Consider the following 24,106-nt stretch of genomic DNA (forward strand, 5'->3'; position numbering starts at 1 on the left):
ACCCAGGCACGGAGTAACAGGGCTTTAAACCTGGACCTGGTGCTGACCAACGTCCTTTCTCAAAGTGGGTGTGAGCGGTTGAAAGCAAACACGCAGGCCTCATCCTGAGTGAGCGCCATCGTGTCAGCGTGTTTATCTCCATAGTTTATTTCCACAAGGCCGTCACCTGCAATCTGTGTGTCTGGGCATCAAGGTGGAAGCTGAGTACAGAAGTGCCACCAGCGGCAAGGTAAGACAGCCTCACGTCGCCTCTTAAACTGAGATGTAGAAACTTTGGTCTATGCGTATGCAAAGAATATATCCGAAAGGACGCGTTGTTTGTTGTTTAGTTGCTAAGTCATGTCTGACTCTTTTGCGATCCCATGGACTGTAGCCCACCAGGTTCCTCTGTGCATGGGATTCTCCAGACAAGAATACTGGAGTGGGATGCCATTTCCCACTCCAAGGGATCTTTCTGACCCGGGGATCAAATCCACATCTCCTGCGTCTCTTGCATTGGCAGGCAGATTCTTTATCACTGAGCCGCCAGGGAAGCCCAGAAATGATGGTAAATATGCAAAGAATATATCTGAAAGGACGTGTAGGACTGGGAAAATAGTTGCTTTGGGAAAGGAGATGGTGGTTGGAGGATAGTTAAAAGGAAGATTCACTTTTTACTGAAGCCCCTGGTGTATGAACTTTAACACTTTTGGCCAGTTCAAAAAATTAAAAAGGTATATGGCTGCCTGAGCTTGTGGTTACTGGGTCAGCTGGTGGGCAGAATCCACCCAGGAAGATGACTGGGAACTCTTTGTCATGTGCTAACTAGACCCTAACACTGCATTCTGTAACTTCAATTACACAAAGGCTAATTCTGTGAAGGACGGTTTGTCATCAGGAAGCTCTTCTGCCTGTGTGAATGTGGGTTCAGAGGAGTGAAGCTTCGGCACATAATAAATGTGGCCTCCAGAGTGACAGAACAGAAAAGTAAAGGCTTTTCCTTTACCGTGGGTTTTAAAAACAAACAACAAAAAGGCAAAACAAAGAAACACACCTTACTTTAAGAGCGGGCAGTTAGAATAAGAGCTTATTGTTTAGTTTTAATGTAAAACTATTTCCAGTAAGATTATTGCATGTACATGAGAAAAGCACATGACTCCTAACTCAGCGTTACTGGTAAACACAGTAGCATTTCAGCATACATGTTGGACAGATTGGCATCTGAAGGCAGAAATCACAAATAGCCTTAATAACCTTTGAAAATCCCACAGATCACCCAAGGAGCCTAGTATAGAGACTAGCACTGTCTCTTACTAAGTCCGACACAGTTTTTTTTCTTCCAGAACTGGCAAAAGCTGAGGCTTCTATGGTTGGCGTCCAGTGAGGAACCAAGCTGTACTAAACACGTGTGTCTTGAGACACCAGCTCACACAGATCACCATGAGAGGTGGGCTGTTCTCACATTCACTCCTGGACAGACATCCTCAATATTTAACTCTTTTTTTCTTTTTCTCCAATCAAGTACATTTAGGTGAATTCATAACATGTGTGTGATGCTACTGTGTAGGGCTCATCACAGACCACCAAGCAAAGCTTGAATGTGTCAGGTACGAGTGTTAACTGACAGCTACACACCTACTTCGGGGGCAGATTAATGTTTGCAATGAACTAGAGCCGAATTCCTGAAACTATCTGGACTCTAACAGGCCTGGGAGCAGACTGAGTTGCTCCTGAATGACAGGTCTACTTTGGTGGGACCAGGGACCACGGGTCCCCCGACTCTTCCCTGTGCCATCTCCCACCCCGTGAAAACCCGCAGCTCTGAACGCACCTCTCCTTCTTCACCAGGTCCCCCTCCATCACCGCCATGCTGGCAGGCCGCTTCCTCTCCAGGGTCCCCGAGTCGACAGGGTCATTTCCAGTGTGGGATGAGTGATTGGAATTTGGCGTGGTGAGAGGTACGAACGCTTCTGACACGTTAAATTCCACCTCTGCCGGAAGAAAAAGAAATGTGTAAATTAGACACAGCGCATGGGGTCAAGAGAGCTGGAGGACACCCCACTGGGATAGGAGACTCATTCTTTCACCCACGAGCCCTCACTATTTCACAAGTGGAAGCCCCAGGCACCTCATCTTCTTAAGGACAGTTTACCAAACCAGGGTGGGGGGTAAAGTAAGAAAACTAGAGCTAGGGGAGGGGTATGATTCAGCATCCAAGTTACACAATTCCCCTGCTTTCTCTTTTCTTAAAAAAAAAGATCATGGAATATGGAAGAGGACACTGAGCATGGGTGACTACTTACTGGAAGCAGAAAAAATGAAGATATTTACAGCTTAATATTAAATAGATAAAAAGGGTGGTATCAACTTCATACTGTCTACAGCAGGTTCTGAAGACTTGTTTTCTCGAAAGAAATCTTGGCTCTTAAAAGCATGATCAGGGAAGGCTGGGGTGCTGCAGTCCATGGGGTCACAAAGAGTTGGACACGACTGAGTGACTGAACTTATTGAAAAGCATGATGCTAAATGAAAGAAGCCAGATACAAAAGACTACACTCCACACTCTTATTTATATAAAAATTTTTAAAAGGCAGACTAGACACGGAAAGCAGATGAGTGATGGCCACAGGCTGAATGATAGGAATGACTGAAAAGGGTCATGAAAGAACTCTCTGGGATGATGGATATAGTCTATATAATCATTGTGGCAGCTACACACTGGATATATTTGTTAAAAATCATTACACTGTATAGTCAGTTGTTAATTTATGCAAATTAGACCTCAATAAACACTGACCCCCTCCAAAAAAAAGGAAACCCTGGGCAGAATGCCAATTATCACCTATCTATCACACATTCACTATGCATCCTTACATGACTAGGGTGTGGTTCTGGATGGCGGGAACTCAGGGAAAGAGACAGATGAGAAGAAAGATGACCGTGAAGAAAAAAGACAGAGGAGAAGAGATGTGCTTGACCAGGCTTCAAGGAGCTTACACTCCAGAGGGTGACAGCTGGGCTGCTCCAGGCAAAGCTGGGGCGGGAGGGCCAGACTCCCAACCAGTACCCGAAAGGGGGCCCTGCCCCCAAGGATGCCTGCATGTCAGCGTCACCTCTTTTGTAGAGCCATCCCTGGCCCTCTGTGCCCGACACCTGAGCCTGTGAAATTCTCCCTCCTCCTTCCTTCTAATGTGTCACGTGCTACAGTTTCCCTGATGATCAGGTCTCCTTCTCCAGGGAAGACAGCACGTCTTACCAGCAAACACATGCACCTAGCGAGTACTCAACATACACTGGCTGAATGTTACACTGTGTGCATACACTCTGTGTGCCGTGAAACAAAGTGAAATACCCAACAGTGAGGTTACTATTGTGTGAAAACAGGAATGCCAAGGGTCTAAAAAGAAGTGTGAGAAAGTAAAGGCAATGTGATGGGATTACTTATGCATTTGTGTCCTTAAAAAGATTGTCTATACATAGAACTCTTACATAGCTCAGCAATTCCACTCTGGGATATGTACCCAAAATAACTGGCCTGGGAATTAAAACAGGTACTTGTATACCAATGTTTAGAACGGCCAATTACCAATAGTCAAAAAGGTGCAAACAGCCTAAATGCCCATCTATCAGCTAACAGATAAACAAAATGCTATTTATACATACAAGGAATATTATTCAGATTTTTCAAACGGAATGAAATTCTGATAACATGCTACAACATGGATGGCCCTTGAAATTTTTATGCTAAATGAAATAGGCCAGACACAAAGGGTTGAACATTCTATGATTCTACTTATAGGACATGCATAGAACAGGCAAATTCATAGACAGAAAGTTCAGTTCAGTTGCTCAGTTGTGTCCGATTCTTTGTGACTCCACAGACTGTAGCACGCCAGGCTTCCCTGTCCATCACCAACTCCCAGAGGCAGAAAGTAGGACAGTATTAACAGTTACCAGAGACTGAGGGGCAGAGATAATGTATACTTATTGGTCAATGGGCAGACAGTTTCAGTTTGGAATGAAGAAGCAGCTTTGGAAACAGATGATGATGGTTGCACAACACTGGGAATGCAGTTAATCCCTCTGAATTGTACACTTAAAAAGGTAGTTTTATGTTATGTGTATTTTATCACAATGAAAACTTCAAAGATAAACAAAGAAAGATTGTTTATACTACTATTATGTATTAGTGTCTCAATGAAATCGGAGCAGCAGTCACCTTCGGGGAAGAACCAGTTGGCGTGCTGGATGATGGGTTCGATGACTGCAACCACGTGGACGGATGTGGCAGCTGCCATCTCAGCGAGCGTTCTGCAAAGGAAGTTGACAACGTTAAACCACCTCCCCAGGGCAGCCTCTAATTTCTGCAGGCTGAGTCAGGGCAATTCAATTATATCAAAAGGATAAAACATTTAAGTACAAAGGCAAAAATGAGATCCACCAGGCCCTGGCCTAGGAGTGTGGCAGTGATCACCCAGGAAGAAAAATTACCCTAACTCAGCTGTCACGCCTTAGTCTGTGCTAACAAGTACGACGTAAGTCAGTGACCAATGATGTCTCAGAATGCTGGTTTTCAGTTGTTTCGGGACACGGCTGCATTTTCCCACTCCATAGTCTTGCCCGTGGGAGTCACACTGTCTAAGACCCCAGATCACATATACAATGGTGATCATGGCTATGATGCAACCAAGCACATGCGGTGTTTCAGGGTGTCTCTTATCACGGAAGACCTGGGCTCTGCGTTTACACATATTAACTGAGGTTGTCACATATGGATGTGGACTGGTCCCAAGGTGCGGGTTCAGAAGTTGACAGTGTCTGAATGCCAGGGCTCACAAGAACGAAAATAAAGAATCGTTGTTCCTGCCATTAAGGAGCTCACATCCAGTCCAGAGTCAGAACACAGGACAGCAGACAGGCTGCAAGGGCCTGACACTTACTGAGCACCAACCATGTTCAGAGCCTCAGAGTCTTCACTGCACTTAATTTGCACAGCGTCAGGACTGTTCTGAAGTTTTCCATATAAAAGAGGACACTGGATCTCCGACAGACTGGATCCCACATCTGACTGTCCCAAACCTACTTCCTCCCTTCTTTTATCACTTGAACCTGTCTTTCCACTGGGAAGAATACTTTTGCTCTGATTTCCAACCACGTGAAAGTTTTAGTTCCTTTCAATTCCAGATTAGTTGGAATCTGAATCCAAATTCTGCCTGAAAATCACCCTCCCCTCCTGTTCATACTTCCCCTCCACTGACCTGGATTCTGATCCTCCTGCCTTAGAACCTTAGCACTGGGGAGGAACAGTTCACTGGTGTTCTTGGCCAATTTTTCGTTTTGAGGAGGTATTGTTTACCTATTGATTTCAAGACCTTTTTATATATTTGGATATTTTTAGAGGAACTCCTTCCCCATTTGTGAATTGCTGTTTATTTAAGGAGCTTTTTGACTTACTAATTTGTTTCCTAAACTGCTTTTATGCTTATAAAACCCTCTTACATTACATGCTCAAAGCTAATAAATATTTACTTGACACATTTATGTTTATTTACTTATTTTTTTTACTTGCTACGTTTACAGCATCACTGTTTATATTTACCTCTTTGGTCTACCTTGGAATTTATTTGCTATAGGATACGATGCACTATGTAGTTAGCTTTTATATCCACTTATCTTTTGCTTTATGATGTTGGATCTTTGTAAGTAATTTTATAAATTATAAATTTATAAATTTCCAAAACAAGAGTGGACATAACATGAGGAAATTGATGAATTAAAGAGAAAAATTTTGATTCAGAAAGTCCTTATGTTTTTTGAATGGCAACTTGAACCGTTCGTGATTTTACAAAGCTGAAGAGCAGTGAGGGGAGGCAGGGAAGAGTGGTGAAAGCTAAGGACAGATCCTGCGCGCCCCACCCCTTCCCTGCTGTGCAATAAGCAAATTATTTGTCCTCTCTAAGCCTCAGCATCCTCATCTGTAAAAATGAGGACAGATCACTGACTTCAAAAGGTTATGTGGCAGACGTCAACACGAGTGGCTTCCCAGACGCTTTCTAGTTGACCTCTTAGATACCTCTCCTCCAGTCAATCTACAGTTCTCAGGGCCAACAAATAACCTTTCTAAATGCAATTGGCTCAAGTGATTCTTCTGCTGAGAAATCTTGATGCCCTCTTCCCAGCATGACCCATTCCTAACATCTCAGCAAGATGCATGAGGCCCTTCATAAAGTGGCTCCATAAATTTCAGCCATAGCCTCATGACCCCTTGCTCAAGTTACATGAGACCACGTGACACCCACCCCCAGCCCCAGACACAGAGACCAGGGCCTTTTCATGCCCTCTGTGCCATGGCCACTCATCCATCATCAGCCAAGTGCCACCCCCTCCTAAACTTCGCAGCCCGAGCTATGTTCCTCCTTCATGATGATGCACAGACGTGTGTGTGGAGCTTGGCACTGCACGATCACCATTCACCTGCCTGGCTGCCCAGGACTGGGGGCCTCGGAGGACAGGGACAAAGTCTCTTACACCTCTGTGTGCCCAGCGTGTGGGACAGGACCCAGGACCTCAGTAAGGTCTGAGAAAGTCAGCTATAAGGGAAAGATCGTCTTCAGAAGCAAGTTTCATGTCTACCCTTCCCATCAGGTGGAAAGCAGAACTTAGATAATAGGATACGGGAAACGGTTACTCACCCTTCATTTTTGGCCCATAACAAGTTAGGGCCTAACACGATTGCAATGTTGCTGGGGGTCATTTTATTAATGTCACTGGTCTGAGCAAGCTTCGCAAGGAACTTGATTAAATACCTATGGAACAAAAGAGATGAGAAAAGCATCTACTCTGAAACACTTGGAGCAGCAGTACCTTCCTGCCCAGGGGGTGCTCAGCCCCAGATCGCACAGATGCTAAATGCAGGGTGTGACTTAACCCGAAGCTGCCTTGGGTTAAGTGTGTTTTCTTTGTTTTATCTGGTTATTGAAGTAACCTTTATTGTCCCACTCTTTGTGACCCCATGGACTAGCCCACCAAGCTCCTCTGTCCATGGAATTCTCTAGGCAAGAATACTGGAGTGGGTTGCCATTTCCTTCTCCATAAGTGCATGTTCTTTGTTTCAGGGAACAGATAGTTCAGAGCTTGGAGCAGGAAAACAGCTCAAATGTAAACCTCAATGATTCAATCTCTATGTGCTATATATTTCTAATCTGTTTTTCCTTTATGCCCTCTCTCTCTTCCCTGAAATACATTACAATATGATTAACAGTGGGGTCAATATGCTCTTAATATGAACATAATTTCTTTTTTACAAACATGATTTTAAAAATAGAAGTACAGGTTTATTGCTTAAAAGAAACTATACATGAGAATGCTTTAGGCTCTAATTATGAAAATATCCAATTTATCATATACTCTCAGGTACAAGAATAGCACTATAAAAGCAAAAAATTATGAATAACCCAACTATCTACCAAGAGGGGGCTGATTAAATAAATCACAGTATATCCATACGGTAGACTACTATGTAGCCATAAAAATTTATTACATACTGATATGGACAAACTTCCAGGATGTGTATTATAGCAAAGAAGGCAAGGAGGAGAACGATGTACATAATATACATTGCCATTTGGTTTAAAAAAAAAAAGTGAAAGGTGTGACAGAAATGTTTGTGGATATGTGTGCAGACATATATATGTGTATATATATTTGATTTTACATCTATTAACTCTTGCTGAGAGGATATACAAGAAACTGAAAATACAGGTTGTTTCTCAGGAGAGGAAGTAGATGGCTAAGAGATAAGAAGAGGAAAGAGATTTTTCCACTGTACATCTTTGAATTTTGAACCATGGAAATGTCCTCCCTAGTCAAAAAACAATTAGTAAAAATTATAATGAGTAAGTTAAATGAAATAAAAGCTCAAATTCCAAAGTACCAAGAACTGTAATTTAGTTTCCACCATAACAAAGAGTGCCTGCAATTACAAGCTGGGTGTGTTAAATAAATCAAATAAGGGATTATAAATTTAACACATTCATAAGGCAAGGTTGATAGCTAAGATATTAAAATATTTAGATTTTAAAATATTAGTTAAATATTAGAATATTTAGCTTTAGAGCTTAGTGATAGGATCTAAGACTGAAATTAAAGGTTAGGTGACATACCAGAAATTTCACTAGTAAAGTATTTGTCGTTTCAGATCATATCTTCTTACAAAATTTTCTTTGGTTTTAAATGACTTTATTACCTCGGGCTACCTTTTTTACCCTTCTCTCTGTGCTTCTTCAAAGTTACATTTTAAGTCAAAGAGAAAACTGAAGTTAAATACTAGAAATTTATTCCATGGCAAATTTTCCTACAAACACAGCCATTCCACAAACTAATACATAGTCTCCATTTCTTGAAGTTTTATTTAGCAGGATGATTTGTACTCAGCTTAAAATAAATTATGTAGCATATGTGAAAGACACTACAGAAAGGACAACTATTGTTGAATTTTTGCCTTTTAGATATTGGACAATTTGGACTCCAAATCCAACATACTGTCAGTCAAACTTTTCATAAGAACTTTTTCCCAACAGTTGCAGTGATGAAATGGTCAGGAGACGTACCTACCGATGGCAGGCATGATACCCGTGCTCAGGTGCATCACAGTAACATACGTCAAGCCCCACTCCCAGCAACCCTGAGCTACCCTCCAGAGCATGGTTTTGATGTGCCAAACATGCTTGAAACCAATGACCTCTCTGCTTCGGATTAAACCTTTCTTCACTGCAGCTCGGTGGCTTAATTTGCAGAATGCCAATCATACATACCTAAAGTTAACAAAATTTTGTGGTGGCAACTTCTGACACGTTCTCCATAAATCCTGAAGTTTTTTGTCTTGATCCTGTACACTGAGGAAAAAAAATTATTTATAACCATTTATTAATACTCATCTCAGGAATACCTGTGTTCATCTGCTATATTAGCAGCGATGCCCCCACTGACAGAAAAAGCACAGTTGGAAAACAGCACAGCAATTTCTAGTGGTTAGGATTCGGCACTTTTCACCGCTGTGGCCCAGCTTCAATCCCTGGTCAGGGAACTGAGATCCTGCAGGCCGTGTGGCACAGCCAAGATTAAAAAAAAAAAATTAAAGGGGCTTCCCTGGTGGTCCAGTGGTTAAGACTCTAAGCTTCCCATGCATGGGGTCGGGGTGAGGGGGTGGGTGGCGCACGTTCAATTCTTGGTTGGGGAACTAGGATCCAACATGCTAGGTGGTATAGCCAAAAAAAAAAAAATTAAATTAAAAAAAACTTTAATTAGAAAGCACAGATTTTGGAAAGAAAACAAATGTGGAGTCAAACACTAACATACGCTGAGCAGTCAGTCAATCTCATTAAGACTCAATCTCCTGAAGTGCCAAACTAGGGATAAGAATGCTAATTCTGCCAAGTGACTGTGAGCTTTCAGAGACAGAACAATGAGAAACCACCTAGATCAATGCTTGGCACACAGGAGGCATTCTGAAAATTCTATCTAGACAATGTGTACATTCACGTATAGCATCGGGGCTCAGGTCTCTTGTCCCAAGGGTGGCCCAGCAGCAGATGAGCGGGCCAAGCTCCTAGCACCCCAATCCCCAGGGCTCTCCCAGCACTCAGTACTGCCCGAAGGCTTCGGGCCAAGAAGCCCTTTCTGTTTTGAAGCAATTACAGGAATTCTGCTGCTGCAGAGTTTCAATGCGCGAGCTTTCACAGACCCAGAAAGGGTCAGCTCAGAGCCCGCAGGGCAAGAGTCAACTCTGCCCGCCAGCAGGAGAGGGCGTTAGAAGTTGCTCACACAATACACCTTTGGACTTAAAACCTCCTCCACAGCTGAACCAGCCCGGAGAGCTGTGCGCAGGGGTTAAACACAGTGACACTCCAGAGGCCAGTGGACGTGTCACTAGGAGGCGATGACATTTCTCAAGTAAAGAGTCAACACACCAGTAGACAGATTCCTTCTTTTACCGCTTATTTCCTCACAGGGACGAGTCAGGGAGAAAAGTCAAGGTCCAGGAGGAGGGAAGTAGCCCACCCAACACGGGACTCCGGACCCCTGACCTGATACTGCTCCGTGGGCTCCTCTGGCCCCACAAATGTGGGTGCTCAGAGCAGGCAGTGCCCATGCTGGTGCCAAGGACACCTGGACCAAGAGTCACTCTTACTTTAAAATCCTCACTGTCTACCAGGCAGAAAGTCTTGCTCCATAGCTGCAGAGAAAAGCTCAGGGACTCCTCTGGTGGTCCAGTGGTTACTAATTTGCATTCCAATGCAGGGGATACAGATTCGATCCCTGGTTGGGGCAGTAAGACCCCACATGCTGCAACTAAGACCTGATGCAACCAAAAATAACTAAATATTTAAAGAAAAAAAAAGAGTCAACACCTTAAAAAAAAAAGCCCAAATGCCTGGTTCAACTGATGACGAATGACTCATCAAAACACATGGCTTATTTCTAAACACGGCTCATTTGATGGGAACATGTGAGCATTTGAAGATACAGGGAAGGGAGGGGAGGTATATTCCCCTCCCCTTATAGGTGAGGATTTAGGCATTCTGAGAGGAAGCGAGTCAATTGGGAGGGACAAGTTGACCAGGAGGCAGCCAGGGAGAAGCCTCTAGAACTTTTGCAACAAGTTCTGCCTTGCCTAAAACCAACTACTTTTGGACAGACAGAAGCCAGGGTCGCAGGGGAAGAGATAAACCTCAGGGACTCAGGCTTCGGGGCAGAGTTCTGGCTATGGATTCCAAGCTCTGTCAGGTAAGCGACACCAATCTTCCACAAGCCTCAGTTTCCTCATCTGAGCAGTGAGGCTAACAACCACTTCTGCCTTTCATGTTGTTAATTATTGGCTACAGGAAGTCACGGGCATAAAGATTAGTATAGTACTTAGCACACTGCAAATGCTCAGTATCAACTATTGTTACTGATCATGTCAACATTCTATTATTACACAGCTGAGTTCCCACACAGCTCAAAATACCTTATTTTACTGTTGTTTTGTGGTCCCCAAGAGTAAGATGATTTACAAACGGGACAGAGTATTACCTTGTTTTCTTTAACTTTTAAAATTCGGTGTTCGTTACATATACACTACCGAATGTAACATATAGACAGCCAGTGGGAATCTGCTATATGAGTCAGGGAGCTCAAACCGGTGCTCTGTGACAACCTAGAGGGGTGGGATGGGGCCGGAGGTGGGAGGGAGGGTCGAGAGGGAGGGGACATGTATACCTATGGCGGATACATGATGATGCATGGCAGAAGCCAACACAATATCATAAGGCAATTATCCTTCAGTTAAAAGTAAATCAATGAAGAAAAAAACAACTTGGTGTTCTTTACACTTACCTGGCAACTTGTGTCCATTCTTCATACAGATTAAAAGTCATCAAAGGTTCAGGCAGCTCCCGTAAATAGGACTTCAAAGCACCTGAAATTAGTGACACCCTCTTTTGAGTGTGACAAGGGGCAAGGCTGGGACTCTCAGGATATATTATTTTGCAAATTCAAATGACCTCAATTATAACCATTCACAATACATAGAACAAATCATGAATTGGCAGGAGTGGTTAGAGAATGAAATATTCATAAGACAACTTCTGTCCCATGTAAAATATACTGAGAGATCAACAGAAAGTAAAATTAGCTTCAAAGTAATTTTAACAGACATCATTTCTCTACGCAGATGGAGATTTGGGGGTAAAAAAAGGGAAGAGAATACAAGCACGTCTCCAAACATCTGGATTATAAGCTGGTTTCACTTTTACTTAATAATCAGGAAAATAAAACAAACCCCCAAAACAGGAACAGAAAAGGTATGTATGTGTAAGTGAAAGCACACACACCTTTGAGTTTTGTCATTTCAGTTTTGTCCTTAAATCTATTAAGGAGACCATTTCAGTTTTATCCGTTACTTAAACTTAATATTGAATGTTCAACTGATGCTCTGTCACCACCTTGAGGCACCTTCTTCCCTGGAGCTCACCTGCTACAGCGTGGGGGTCGGAGTAGAACTCATCCAGGTGAGAAGTAGAACAGTCTAGAGCAGCTTTCAGTTTCTTTAACTTGGAGGCCCCAGCCCCGATTCGGAAAAGGCCCTAAAGACAACAAAAAGCCATTAGTATCACCTACAGTATAGCACCTGGAACTCTGCTCAAAGTTACGGATGACAGGGGAGTTTGGAAAGGAATGGATACATGTATCTGTAAGGCTGAGTCCCTTCACTGTTCACCTGAAAATATCACAACATTGTTAATCAGCTATTTGCTTTTGTTGTTCATTGCTGAGTTGTGTCCAACTCTGTGTGACCCCATGGACTCTAGCCTGCTAGGTTTCTCTGTCCATGGAATGTCCCAGGCAAGGATACTGGAGTGGGTTGTCATCCCCTCCTCCGGGGCATCTTCCTGACCAAGAGATGGAACACTACGTCTCCTGCATTGGCAGGTGGGTTGTTTTTTCTTTTTTTTTTTTTACCACTAGCACCACCTGGGGTAAGGATTTCATAAAACAAAGTTTGTAAATACAACCCTCCCCCACCTCACAGAATACTACACAAATGTAAGAATCTTGCTCTCGGAAACTAAAGCTCACATAAGCTCTGGTTTAGTAGTACATCATGAAATTCGTTTTCACAAATCATGATCACAGTATAAAATGAAATAATCAAATGGGACCAAAAAAAAAAGTGGGGGGCAGAGTGTACTGCAGGTAGGCAAGGTAAATACTGCTCCGTGAAAGCTCTCTTTCATTCCATGTCGACAGAAGGTAACATGGACAGGGTTTCAGTGTGAAATGTGGTCACAGTGAATGCGGTTCAAGAGCCACTGGTCCGGGGAGACCGGCTGGGGTGGCGGGGCCCCTCACCTCCTCCTTCATGCCCGTCTCCAGCAGCAGCATCACGCAGGCCTCGATGGGCAGGGCGATCTCGCGGCCGCTCCGCTTCAGGTGTTCTTCCAAAGGCGTCCCAAAGGCGGGCTTCTCCGCCCACTTATCTAGAGCAGCAAACTGTCCAGTGAGACACTCGACCACCTCACAGGCGACACCAAGTTATTTCCTCCCCCAAACCACCAGAAGGGATTTGTTTTTTTAGCAGCCCGTAGCTGAGGCTTTGGGAAAGGGGGAAACGCGTCCTCTTTGCTCGTGTCATTTACTGTTTACTAGAGCACAACGTATGTGCCAGGCTGGGAAGGTGACCTGTGGAACAGAGCCCGACACGCCCATGTGGTGCCTGATGTGAGATGCCCGGTGGAAGCTGCAATGGGGCTTCTGGCCCAGCATGCACCCGAGATGGGTGGGCTGCCCTGGGCTAAAACCAATGGTCTACCTGAGCACAGAGTTTTCCCTGAAAAGAAATTGATCTAGCCATGCAAAGCAGCACTGGCCTTCTATCTGGAGGATAAGAAGTCAACTCCTTCCACTGCAAAAGGAAGTAATTTCTTAAAAATGTAAACACCAGCCAAGTATTATCAAACAGGACTGGAGATGGCCACCGTAAACTCCTACCCCAGGACCTGCAGCACCTCTTGGTGCCAGACCCCCAAACTGCCCCAGGATTCTGAGTGGAGAGAACGCAGCCCCCCAAGGCAGCTTAGGCTGGAGGCTGTGCCGACAGCAGCAAAGCAACGCTGTGTATTATTTTCCGGTCATGTGCGCTGCTTCATTGCACGAAAGATGTGAGGCAGCTTAGCAGAAAGACGTACAAGAAAGCAGGAAGACAGAAACAGGCGTTTATGACGTGGATGTATGAGGGATAGTAAGAAGTGGTGGTGGGACCTGGGCTGCCTGGGGGCCTATGGAGAGCCGGCACTGATGGAGATGCATGCAGAAGCCAAAGAGAGCAAACCGGCTGGTGGAAGCTACTCCACTGGGACACGTGGTCAGGAAGGGTTCCTCTCGGCATGTGGACACGTGTCCTTCAGCCCCTTCGCTATTCGAATCTTGAATGCCAGGTGGGCAGTGTTACCCCAGTGTGGCTCTGACACCACTCCGCACGTGACGGCAGGAGGGGCCCACTGCAGGAAGGAAAGGGAAATCCCACAAACCTGGAGACCTGGGCGCTCCTGGCAAGTCAGAGGTCAAAGGCTGCTTTTCTTTGATGGAAAGAGCAAGGAGGGTACAAGAAATTGACTCCTTCCATTGAAAAAGGAAATAATTTCTTTAAAATGTAAACACAAGCCGAGCATTATCATACAGGACTGGAGAGGGCCAATGTAAATTCCTACCCTAGGACCTTAAAGGAAGGGGTGAGGGCCCCAGCCCTGGTCCGTGGAATTCTAAACACAACCAGCACCCAGGGGCCTGGCCCTTCTCAGAAGACAGAGCTCTGGGACAGTCCACTCAAAGGTCAGATCTTACCTCGAACACTTGGTCCCTTTTATTTAAAACAATGATTCTCAACACAGGCAGAAGGGGGCCAGCTAACCTTCCCCTGGCGGGGGGGGGACATACCAGAATCACCCAGGGACTTCTGCAAATGATTCCTGCCATCACCTCCCTGTGCCTGACCCTGCGATGCTGAGGGACGGGCACACTCCAGACCCTGGCCGGAACTTTCAGGTCAACACTGGACAGGGTGTCCCACCCCACCTTGGTGTAACGTTGGCAGAGGATGGGTGTGAGAGCCGTTGGCTTAGAGACCACTCCGGAGTCAGACTTCACCACCGGGGCTGCCCCTCAAATGATAGACCCCTGAAGTGACAGACCTGCAGTGTTGGGTCAGAGGTCACAGAGAACACCCCCCAGCCCCACTCCCCAGGACAAGAGCAATCAGAGTGTGAAGAGAACACAAGACACACATGTAAACAGACAACAGAAATTAACAAGATGAGACGTGTTTGCTAAGTCACTGCAGAAAAATGGTATAGACAAGGGTCGCAAACATTAACTGTGTGTGGGGGCCGGGCGGGTGCTGTCGGAGCTTGATCCGGTGGGCAGCGTGTGCGTGGTCTGCCCCAAAGCGGCAGCCGTTCCTGGGAGCTGGACCCATGTCACCATGCGGGAAAGCAGATCCAGCATCACCAGGCCCTCTGAACTTCCAAGAGAAGCCAGAGATTAGGACTGTTAAGGTTTTCAAATGATGGCAATTAGTTTAAAACAAGCTTTTTTTTTTTTTTAAGTGAGAAACGGCTGTTTGCGACTTCTGGTGTAGACCATAAATGCTAGAGCGATTTGGGAGATGCAAGTGTTCACTGTTGACTTCAGTTGTCAGAGAAGGCTTCTCAAGGAGGGGAGCTTGGTGAAAGTCTTAGAAGGTGGATAGGAATTAAGTAGACCAGGAGGACTTGGGCTGAGAAGCGAGCAGGGATCCTGAGTCTGGGAACTGACACTTTAGTCCAAATTCTTGCACCAGGCGATGGGGACCATGAGTGGGAATGGAGAGGAGACTTCAGAAAGGAAAGAAAAGAGGGCTCCGAGGTTTGAAACCTGGACTGTCTGGGGAAAGGAGGTACCGAGGAGACCAGGCGGAGGAAAAGGCCAGCTGGTGTGGGGGAGCATCAGGTTGCTCCTTGAGCTATGCTGAGTTTAAGGTGACAGCCAGTCATCGCCCGACCCTGAGGCTATGTGGATGAAGGTGCAGGTGGGAGTGGAGGCCTGAGAGAAAAGGTGGGAAAGACAGGAGGTAGAAGAACACAGGAGCAAGGACTGGATCTCAGAAAAGGCTCAATTTCTGATGTGGAGAAAACACAGCCCCAACAATGGTGGAAAACACAAAATGAGTGGGGGGAAACTGGCAAGGAAGAGCCCATTCAAGCCACGTCACGTGCCAGAATCTGGCAATCCAGGATCACTGGCCCATTGGGATTTGCAGTGCTTTTTATTTTCCATTTTCGGTTTTAATAGCAAAGTGCTTGGGAGTGGAAATCAGACCACAAAGCACACGGGTGGGAAGCTGGTTAGAAAACTGAGGTGGTCGATAGAAATGAGTCATCTGAAGAGCCTCCCAGAAAAACAAAGGAGAACAGGATGAAAGGCACCATGCTGAGGATAAGCAGGTACCGAACAAAGGTCAGACGAACAAGGGCCAGACGACCGGAGTGGAAGACCAGGGCACTGGGTGGGAGGTTGAGCTTTTTTCCTACCATAAGGACACTCTGAGTGCTTCTAGAAATAGAGAAGAAGGAAGAGGAAGACAGAACTAAGATAAAGAGGCAGACTGGAGGCAGAGGTGGAAGGGGCTGAACTGCAAGGCTTGGGTGAAGGTGACAGCCTCAAACAGAGAGAAGGAATCTCATTTCTTTTGACAGCTGCTCCTGCCACACGCCGGCTTCCCTTGTCCCTCCTAAAAGGCCTGCCTGCCCCTGCCTGTTCCCCATGACTTTCTGACATGCTTCTCCAGGGAAAATAGCCTTGGGTAAAAATAGAACGGGAACTTTCAAAAGGGGGGAGTGGAGTTGCTAAAGAAATTTCTTTTTTGTGTCCTTTAGCCAACCCTTCCAGACTAGGCTTGAAGCCATTCAAATGCTAAGATGGCTAACATCAAAGGCTAAGATGTTTACTATTTTGTCCTGTGTAGAGCACTGCGTATAGGAAGTATCTCATAACTAAAGGCTCTTGGTGCTCTGACCTTGGCCAGCAAGAGCTGGCCCTTTGCAAGGCTGAGTGTTCGCCGGCTGCTTCGTTCCCCTGCACTGTAACTCAACCCCGTTACCCATGAATTAGGAGATGGGATCAGATGGGAGATGGGCTAAAGGGTCAGGCAAGACACAAATTTCCAATTCTGAGATCTAACAACTCTCAGGCACAAAGACTATCTGTTGGGATTGCCTGCTATTAATATTTAGGAGAGATGAGTGGTATTCTTGAGGGGCCAGTGTGTGTGCACAGCCACACCCATGCACACACATGTATGTTTCACAATCACAGACTCGTCACACTCAGCGCCTGGCTTAATCCTCTTTCAGCTCCAGACCAATGCTTTTGTCAGGGGCACTTATGTTCCAAACGCCAGGACCGTACCATAAGGCGAAAAGTATAACACGTCTAAAAGGGAGAGCAGTGTCTGATCATTTACTGATCTCTGCTGGGAGATGCTCTGATAGCAAATCAGAGAGGATTAGAATCAACACAAGACATCAAGGGAAAGTTCGGACTGCTCATAACCCAAGGGTAGGATCAGCAATGTGCCTGAACACAGTGGACAAAGTGAGGGCTGATGAGAACAAGATCTGAACGAGGTGGTCACGTTCTCATGACCCAATCACACTGATTACGTGCCTAACGCTGCGGTATCAGGTACTGGCTTCTAAAGTTTCCTTTGGGAAGCCCCCAACTTTTTTCCTAGAACGTATGCTCCTGGAATCTCAGAGCCAGAATAACGCCCTATGGAACAAATAACTGATTTGGGAGAAGGTAATTAGAGGCTAGAAGGTTTTGAGCCTATTTAGAAGACAGGAAAACAGGCGCTCCCCCAAAGGGTGCAGCTTTCTCTTCAACTGAAGGTTTCAGAAGAACTGCGAATGTTCCATTAGTATGTTAATTTGGGCTTGGAAGAAATTAGAGAATGCAGCAAGGGAAGATGAAAGTGTGCTGGGGAAGAGTGCCCGCCTAGGCAGAGCAGCTTTGTCCAGAGGAAACGCATGCAAAGGAGCTGGGTGAAGAACAACAGAGGCGGAAGTGGCAGAGGCGAGAAGGAGGCATCAGGCCAGCACGCAGGTTACGTTACCTTGATGGGCTCGCAACTCGGGAAGGGCCTTTTCTAAGACTGCTAATGCTTTTCTATGGTAATCTGCTTGAGCTTCTAATAACTGAGAACAGACCCACATTCAAAAACAAAAGTAACGTTAGCATTGGATGGACATACACACAATGGCTGAGCAAAACCAAAAATGACATCTTTTGCAAAAAAAGCTAAAATGACTCAATTTTTACAGTGTTTTCATGTCTCGCCAGGGCAAAGGGCTTACCGTAACAAAGAATTTGCCGTACTCCCCTTCTTTGGCCATAAAGTTGTACATGTCTGCTGCAAGTTGATCCTGGGTAAGTGGAAGAGGAGATGTGTCATTGCAGAAAAGAGAAGTGAAAGCAAATAGTATCTGAGAATTGATCTCCATGAACTCCTAGAGCAAAACGTGATAGAACAGCCACAGACTAAACGTCCATCAAATGACTGGTATACTCATACACAGGGATGATGAAAAGAATAAGCAAGCTTATTATGGACTGACTTGGAAAGATCTTCAAGGTTTATTATCAAAATGCCTTGTTAAGACACGAAACACAGAACACTACTTCTGGTATAGTATGTTACTATCAGTGTAAAAGAGGGAGAGGAAAGATTTTTACCACCATGTTTGCATAAAAACACCTCTAGGAAAAAAAGCAACAGGGTTTGCTTAGTAACAGGGGTTACCTGTTGGGAGCAGTGGAAATTAGGAGGAGAAGGACAAGGGCAGAAGAAAGAGTTTATACTGTTTTATACTTTTGACATTTGAACTAATGTACAATGGACTGGTTCAAAATTGGGAAAGGAATTCATCAAGGAATTCATTATATATCATCAACCTGTTTGTTTAACTTATATGCAGAGTACATCATGCGAAATGTTGGGCTTGATGACTCACAAGCTGGAATCAAGATTGCTGGGAGAAATATCAATAACCTCAGATATGCAGATGATACCACCCTAATGGCAAAAAGTGAAGAGAAATTAAAGAGTCTCTTGATGAGGGCAAAAGAGAGCGAAAAAACTAGCTTAAAACTCGATATTTAAAAAACTAAGATCACGGCATCTGATCCCATCATTTCATGGCAAACAGATGGGGAAAAAGTGGAAACAGTGACAGATTTTTATTTTCTTGGGCTCCAAAATCACTGCAGATGGTGACTAAAGCCATGAAATTAAAAGAATTCTTGGAAGAAAAGCTATGACAAACCCAGACAGCATATTAAAAAGCAGAGACATTACTTTGCCAACAAAAGTCTGTACAGTCAAAGCTAAAGTTTTTCCAGCAGTCATGTACAGGTGTGAGAGTTGGACTATAAAGAAGACTGAGCACCAAAGAATTGATACTATTGAACTGTGGTGCTGGAGAAGACTCTTGAGAGTCCCTTGGACAGCAAGGAGATCCAACCAGTCCATCCTAAAGGAAATCAACCCTGAATATTCATTGAAAGGACTGATGCTGAAGCTGAAGCTCCAATACTTTGACTACCTGATGCGAAGAGCCAACTCACTGGAGGAAAAGACAGAAGGGGGTGACAGAGGATGAGATGGTTGGATGGCATCATCAACTCAATGGTTATGAGTTTGAGCAAACTCCAGGAGATAGGGAAAGACAGGGAAGCCTGGCATGCTGCAGTCCATGGGGTCACAAAGAGTTGGACACAACTTAGTGACTGAACAACAACAACAAAATGAATTACCTACACAAAAATTAAATAATTTGTTTAAAACTGATAAATTGGGCAATTGGATATATCCACATTTCAAATTTTCATATACATATGTATTATAATTTCACACACACACATATATATTTTTAGTGTACTACTTTCTGTTTTGAATAGGGTTTTGGATCTGGGAAAGTAAAACATTTCTGTGAGAGTTCTCAAACACAGATCTACTTTCATGAGGGTTTGAAGTTTGAGTTGATTATATCATATATATATGGTCTAGGAATCCTTAAAATGAGAAAGTTTAGTTTAAAATTGCCCTGGACTGGTAATACTCTCTGGGAGACTGATCCCTAATTCCAAGAAGGCCCACAGATAAAGTCCCTCTTAAAATAAGCTCATACATGATATAAAACTGCAGAACAGTCCACCATAAAGGAGAGCCTCCCAGAAAATTTAAGAAAACAAAATGAACAAAGACTTAAAATAAGTATACATAAATGACTGAAAACATTAAAAAAGAAATAAGCAGTAAAAAAAGGATAATACACTATAAAAAAAAAGGCAGACTTGAAGAATTAGAACTTTAAAATGAAAAATATAGTCACTGGAATTCAAAACTTGATGTTAATTAAACATCAGATCATACATAGCAAAGAGAGAATCAGTGAAACAGAACTTAGATCTTCAGAAACTACCTAGAAGTTAACATAAAGAGAGGAGGAGACAGAAAATATTTTTGTAAGTTTTCACCGTTTGACGTTCTGACAAGCCATGGTGTGGAAGTTCAGAGAAGAGATCTCAGCCCATAATGCACCAGTTCAGACACCCAGACTGCTAGCCAAATTTATATCCCATAAGGAGCCAGCAGCCGAGAGCTAGGTTAGACCAGATTTGAATGACAATGGCAAAGCTACAACTCTCTGAACAAGAAAAAGCCAGTGTGAGACTTTTATCAGAAGCATTTGTGTGGTTACCATCTTTTTAAATGCAAAGGCTATGGCATGACTTCAGTATTAATTCTTAACCACTATATTATTTTTGACAAGTCGTTTTACTACAAATTGTCCAAGGTTTCTTATCTTGGAAAAAAGTGAATTATAGCACAGCCTGAATAAACCAAAATATCCAGTCCTAATGCTGCCTAGAAATGAACAGACCAGTTTTGGAAAATGGTGAATATAATAAGAGGAAGAAAAGTCTCAGGCCATGATTCTAAGACTCATCAAAGACTTGTTTCTTTACCACCTCAAATAACATTTTGAATAAACATCTATTTTTGTAGATAAATGCATAGATAATAAGATAACTTAACCACCTAGTCTGGAATTTAATTTATGAGATACAAATTTATATTTCTCCCATGTTAGAAACCAATTGTCCTAGCAACATCTTAAAAATAATCCTTCCCTTTCCTATGGACATATTATGACCCCATTACCATATATTCAACTCTTAAACATAATAGCATTCATTCTAGAAAACCTATACAATTCTATTTTTGTGCTTACTGTGCATTATTTTAATTTCTATAACTTTTACGAAATGTTTTTCTATAGTTTTCTCCCTTTCTCTCCCCCCATTCTTTATTTATTTTTAGTTGGAGGATAATTGCTTTACAATGTTGTAGTAGTTTCTGCCATACATTGACATGAATCAGCCACAGACATACCTATTAAAATCTTCATTTTAAATAAACCTAGACATTTTAATCAAGTTTTTAAAAAAATATTCTACTTGAATTAAAAAAATAATGTTTTACTCTGATTATAAAGCAATATAAAGAAAATAAAGAAAAAAGGAAGATGAAAATAGAAACCACCTTGAATATCATTTAGGGAATTCTAATAGGAATTACATAAGACATGAAATAACTTGGAATATTTGACCTTTCATCCATCATTTGCAAAATCTAAAAGACTGATTTAAGTACACATTCATTAGGGAATTTTCCTACCTTGCACTGTTCTACTTTATTTCCAGCTTCATCCATCTCTTCCTTTAGGGTGTCTATTTTTGATGGAAGCCCCTGAAAGTTGGTTCCTGAAGATTTGTGAGCCTGGTTCCACCTGCAGAAGCAGAGGGGTAGGTATTATCTGAGTATCCACCGTATACACGCAATCTGGTGGAGTCAAGGATCTAACAGAGACAGATTCCTTCCCCAAAGCTGATTCTACCTGGGACAGATGTTAGTACCTAGGATGCCAGCTTCTCTGGAGTTTATCCTCTAAGAAAGGAAACTGGCGAAAGTGACACAGGCTTCCCGCCGTGACAGGATGCTCATAGTGCTGGGAGCAGCTGTCCGCTCTGAGCAGAACTGACACATCTTGTCTCATGCAAGCCCCACTGCTGGAAATCAGTCCATGGAACCTCTTCCTCTAGCATCCCATCTTAGGATCGTTGCCATGAAATAAATACCCCCTTGCTCTCTTGCTTTGATCTAGAATGTTCCCTGTGCCACTGGGGGTCAGTTGCTGCTCTTTAGGACCCCTTACAATACCGCCAACAACTGTCCTGACCTGTGACTACTTTTAGCAAGTGGAAGCCAGAACTTCAGTCATGGAGCAAGTCATCGATAGCTATGAAAGCACTTTAAGAATTAAAAGCACTTCAATGTATGACAAAAACCACTACAATATTGTAAAGTAATTAGCCTCCAACTAATAAAAATAAATGAAATATGACTAAAAAAAATAAATAAATAAAATCACTTGTAAGGATTAATACTCCAAAGACAACAGCTACAGTAAATCTGAAACATAATGTGGAATGTTTACATTCCTTTCACAGTTAGTCAGAAGGACTCCCTTCCCCCAAATTATACAGCAATAGTCATGGTGGGGGGGCGGTGCATGGGGAATAACACTCTAAAACAACTTCTCTTTGGTTTTCAAGTGTGTTTTGAGTTCTTTTTAAATACGGACATACCTGCTATTGTGGAAAGTTCTAGCACTTTAAATTTAAACATGGATATTATATGGATGCAGATAAGAACCCATGTTAGCATCTTATCAAGCTTACATTGCCCTCAAAAGGCTCCGCCCCACTCTTTCACATTCCTGATGTGGTGCACTCCTCCACAGTAAGGCTTCAGGAAACCTGCTGAAGCAAAGCTGGCAATGGAAAAAGCATTGACTTTAAAGTCTGATAGGCTCAAGTCTAAAGCTTGGCTCTGCCTTCGTTAGCTGTGTGACCTTGGGCAATGGCCTAACCTCTCTGTGCCTCAGGTTGTCTCATCTGCAAAACTAAGAAAACAAATACCGTCTGCCCGCCAGAACTGTCCTAAGCAGCAAAGGAGAGAACAAACATACATGTATATGCGTGTGCACGTGATGGGAGTCCCACTTGATGTTAGCTGTTACCATTTTCCTCCAGGGAAAAACAACAGGAATAAGTAAAACTAACGAGGAAATATTCATCTATTTCAGTTTCTCTGATCATTAAATGAAGGGAGCCATGAACGCAGGACGAAGAGTCAGTGCTGAGATCTCCTACGGGATATGTGTGCTGCAGATGTAAATTCCGGGCAGGTAGGCATCTATAATATTGCTCAACCAACTCCAGCAAGAGTGATTCATAGCTTTGTTTAATTAAGCATAAAAACATCCTTGCTTTTCTTCAGTGAAAATCTACCACTGGGCAGCCTGCACTCCCCGATGCTGGTTCTGGCCACAAGATTCTAATCACACATACACAGGTGGCAAGAACATGATGGGCTTTGCGTTCAGAATCCTAGCTCTGCTGTTTGTTGTGCCTAAGGGCCAAAGCGAGTCACAGACACGCCATGTGCAGGTGCCTCCTCTCTCTGTAATGCAAGTCTCCTCTCAAAGCAGGGGATGTCACATAACCTCCGAACCCCTGTCCCCCTGCAACTCTCACTGAAGGGTCTCTGCATTTAGGATCTGACAGAGTCTGGTTCACAGTAAGGACCTACATCATGTCTGTTGAAAACACGAAGAGGCAAACTAATAGGGATTGGTGGGAGAATCGGAAGAACTCACATATCACATATGTGTATCTGGCATGTGGCAAGCGCCTGGTAGGTGGTGGCAATTACCATTTTCACCACGTGTTCATTCCTACATGTCCCTTTAATCATCTCGACATTTGTTAAATCAGGATGTGTCTTACCAATTGATTTGTGCATTTAATACAGTGGTGTTTCTATTTCATTTCCCTCTTGAAGTCGGGTATTAGATCAGTGGTGCATCTGACACTCAATGGCATCTTAGAAACAAGGAAATGCAGCTCTGTTATAGACTCAATCTGCGGTAAAAGCATCTGACACGCAGTAAGTCAGTAAATGGTGGCTGTGTCTCCATTTATTTGCCAAACAGAAATAACCACATCTGTTTCACAAGAGCGCAATGATGACAATTAACAAAGCAGGGCTCAGCAAAGCCACCTGTTTTGCAAATAAAGTTTTCTTCAAACACAGCCTTGCTCATGCATTTACACACTGCCTGGGGCTACCTTTATGCTGCAACAGCAGAGCTGAGTAGCCGGAACAGGGAGCTTCTGGGTGGCAAAGCTGAAAATATTTACTATCTGGCCCTTCACAGAAGCAGCCTGTCAACCCCAGTATAAGGTATGAGAAAGGATCGGGCCTATGGGGGCCATCTCCCTTATCCCCATGCTTCTCATATGAGTCATCGATACAAACGCCTTCACAGATGGAGCTGAGGCTGGAGCCCGGAGCACTGACAGGTCACTTGACATCAGCCCTCTGGGATGGTCACTTGTTTTTACTTAGTTCTTCCCTGTTGAG

At 43.7% G+C, this 24,106-nt stretch overlaps 1 protein-coding gene across 5 annotated transcripts in view; it reads right to left on the minus strand.

Moving 5' to 3' along the window:
* Nucleotides 1-24,106, minus strand: part of ARHGAP17 (Rho GTPase activating protein 17) — a 98,880-nt gene that overhangs the window by 22,150 nt on the left and 52,624 nt on the right. For all 5 annotated transcript variants that reach the window (XR_009694434.1, XM_061153048.1, XM_061153044.1 and 2 more), the window contains exons 7-16: nucleotides 21,296-21,407; nucleotides 17,910-17,978; nucleotides 17,669-17,750; nucleotides 12,871-12,998; nucleotides 11,993-12,104; nucleotides 11,356-11,437; nucleotides 8,793-8,873; nucleotides 6,672-6,785; nucleotides 4,199-4,290; nucleotides 1,811-1,970 (exon numbers count right to left, since the gene is read on the minus strand). Coding sequence is in view for 4 of the 5 variants with exons in the window: in XM_061153048.1 (XP_061009031.1) it covers nucleotides 1,811-1,970; nucleotides 4,199-4,290; nucleotides 6,672-6,785; nucleotides 8,793-8,873; nucleotides 11,356-11,437; nucleotides 11,993-12,104; nucleotides 12,871-12,998; nucleotides 17,669-17,750; nucleotides 17,910-17,978; nucleotides 21,296-21,407 (1,032 nt within the window). In the remaining variant the exon portion in view is untranslated. The remainder of the gene's footprint in view (nucleotides 1-1,810; nucleotides 1,971-4,198; nucleotides 4,291-6,671; nucleotides 6,786-8,792; nucleotides 8,874-11,355; nucleotides 11,438-11,992; nucleotides 12,105-12,870; nucleotides 12,999-17,668; nucleotides 17,751-17,909; nucleotides 17,979-21,295; nucleotides 21,408-24,106) is intronic.

The sequence above is a fragment of the Dama dama genome, chromosome 10 (genome assembly GCF_033118175.1).
Source record: "Dama dama isolate Ldn47 chromosome 10, ASM3311817v1, whole genome shotgun sequence".
Lineage (NCBI taxonomy): Eukaryota > Metazoa > Chordata > Mammalia > Artiodactyla > Cervidae > Dama > Dama dama.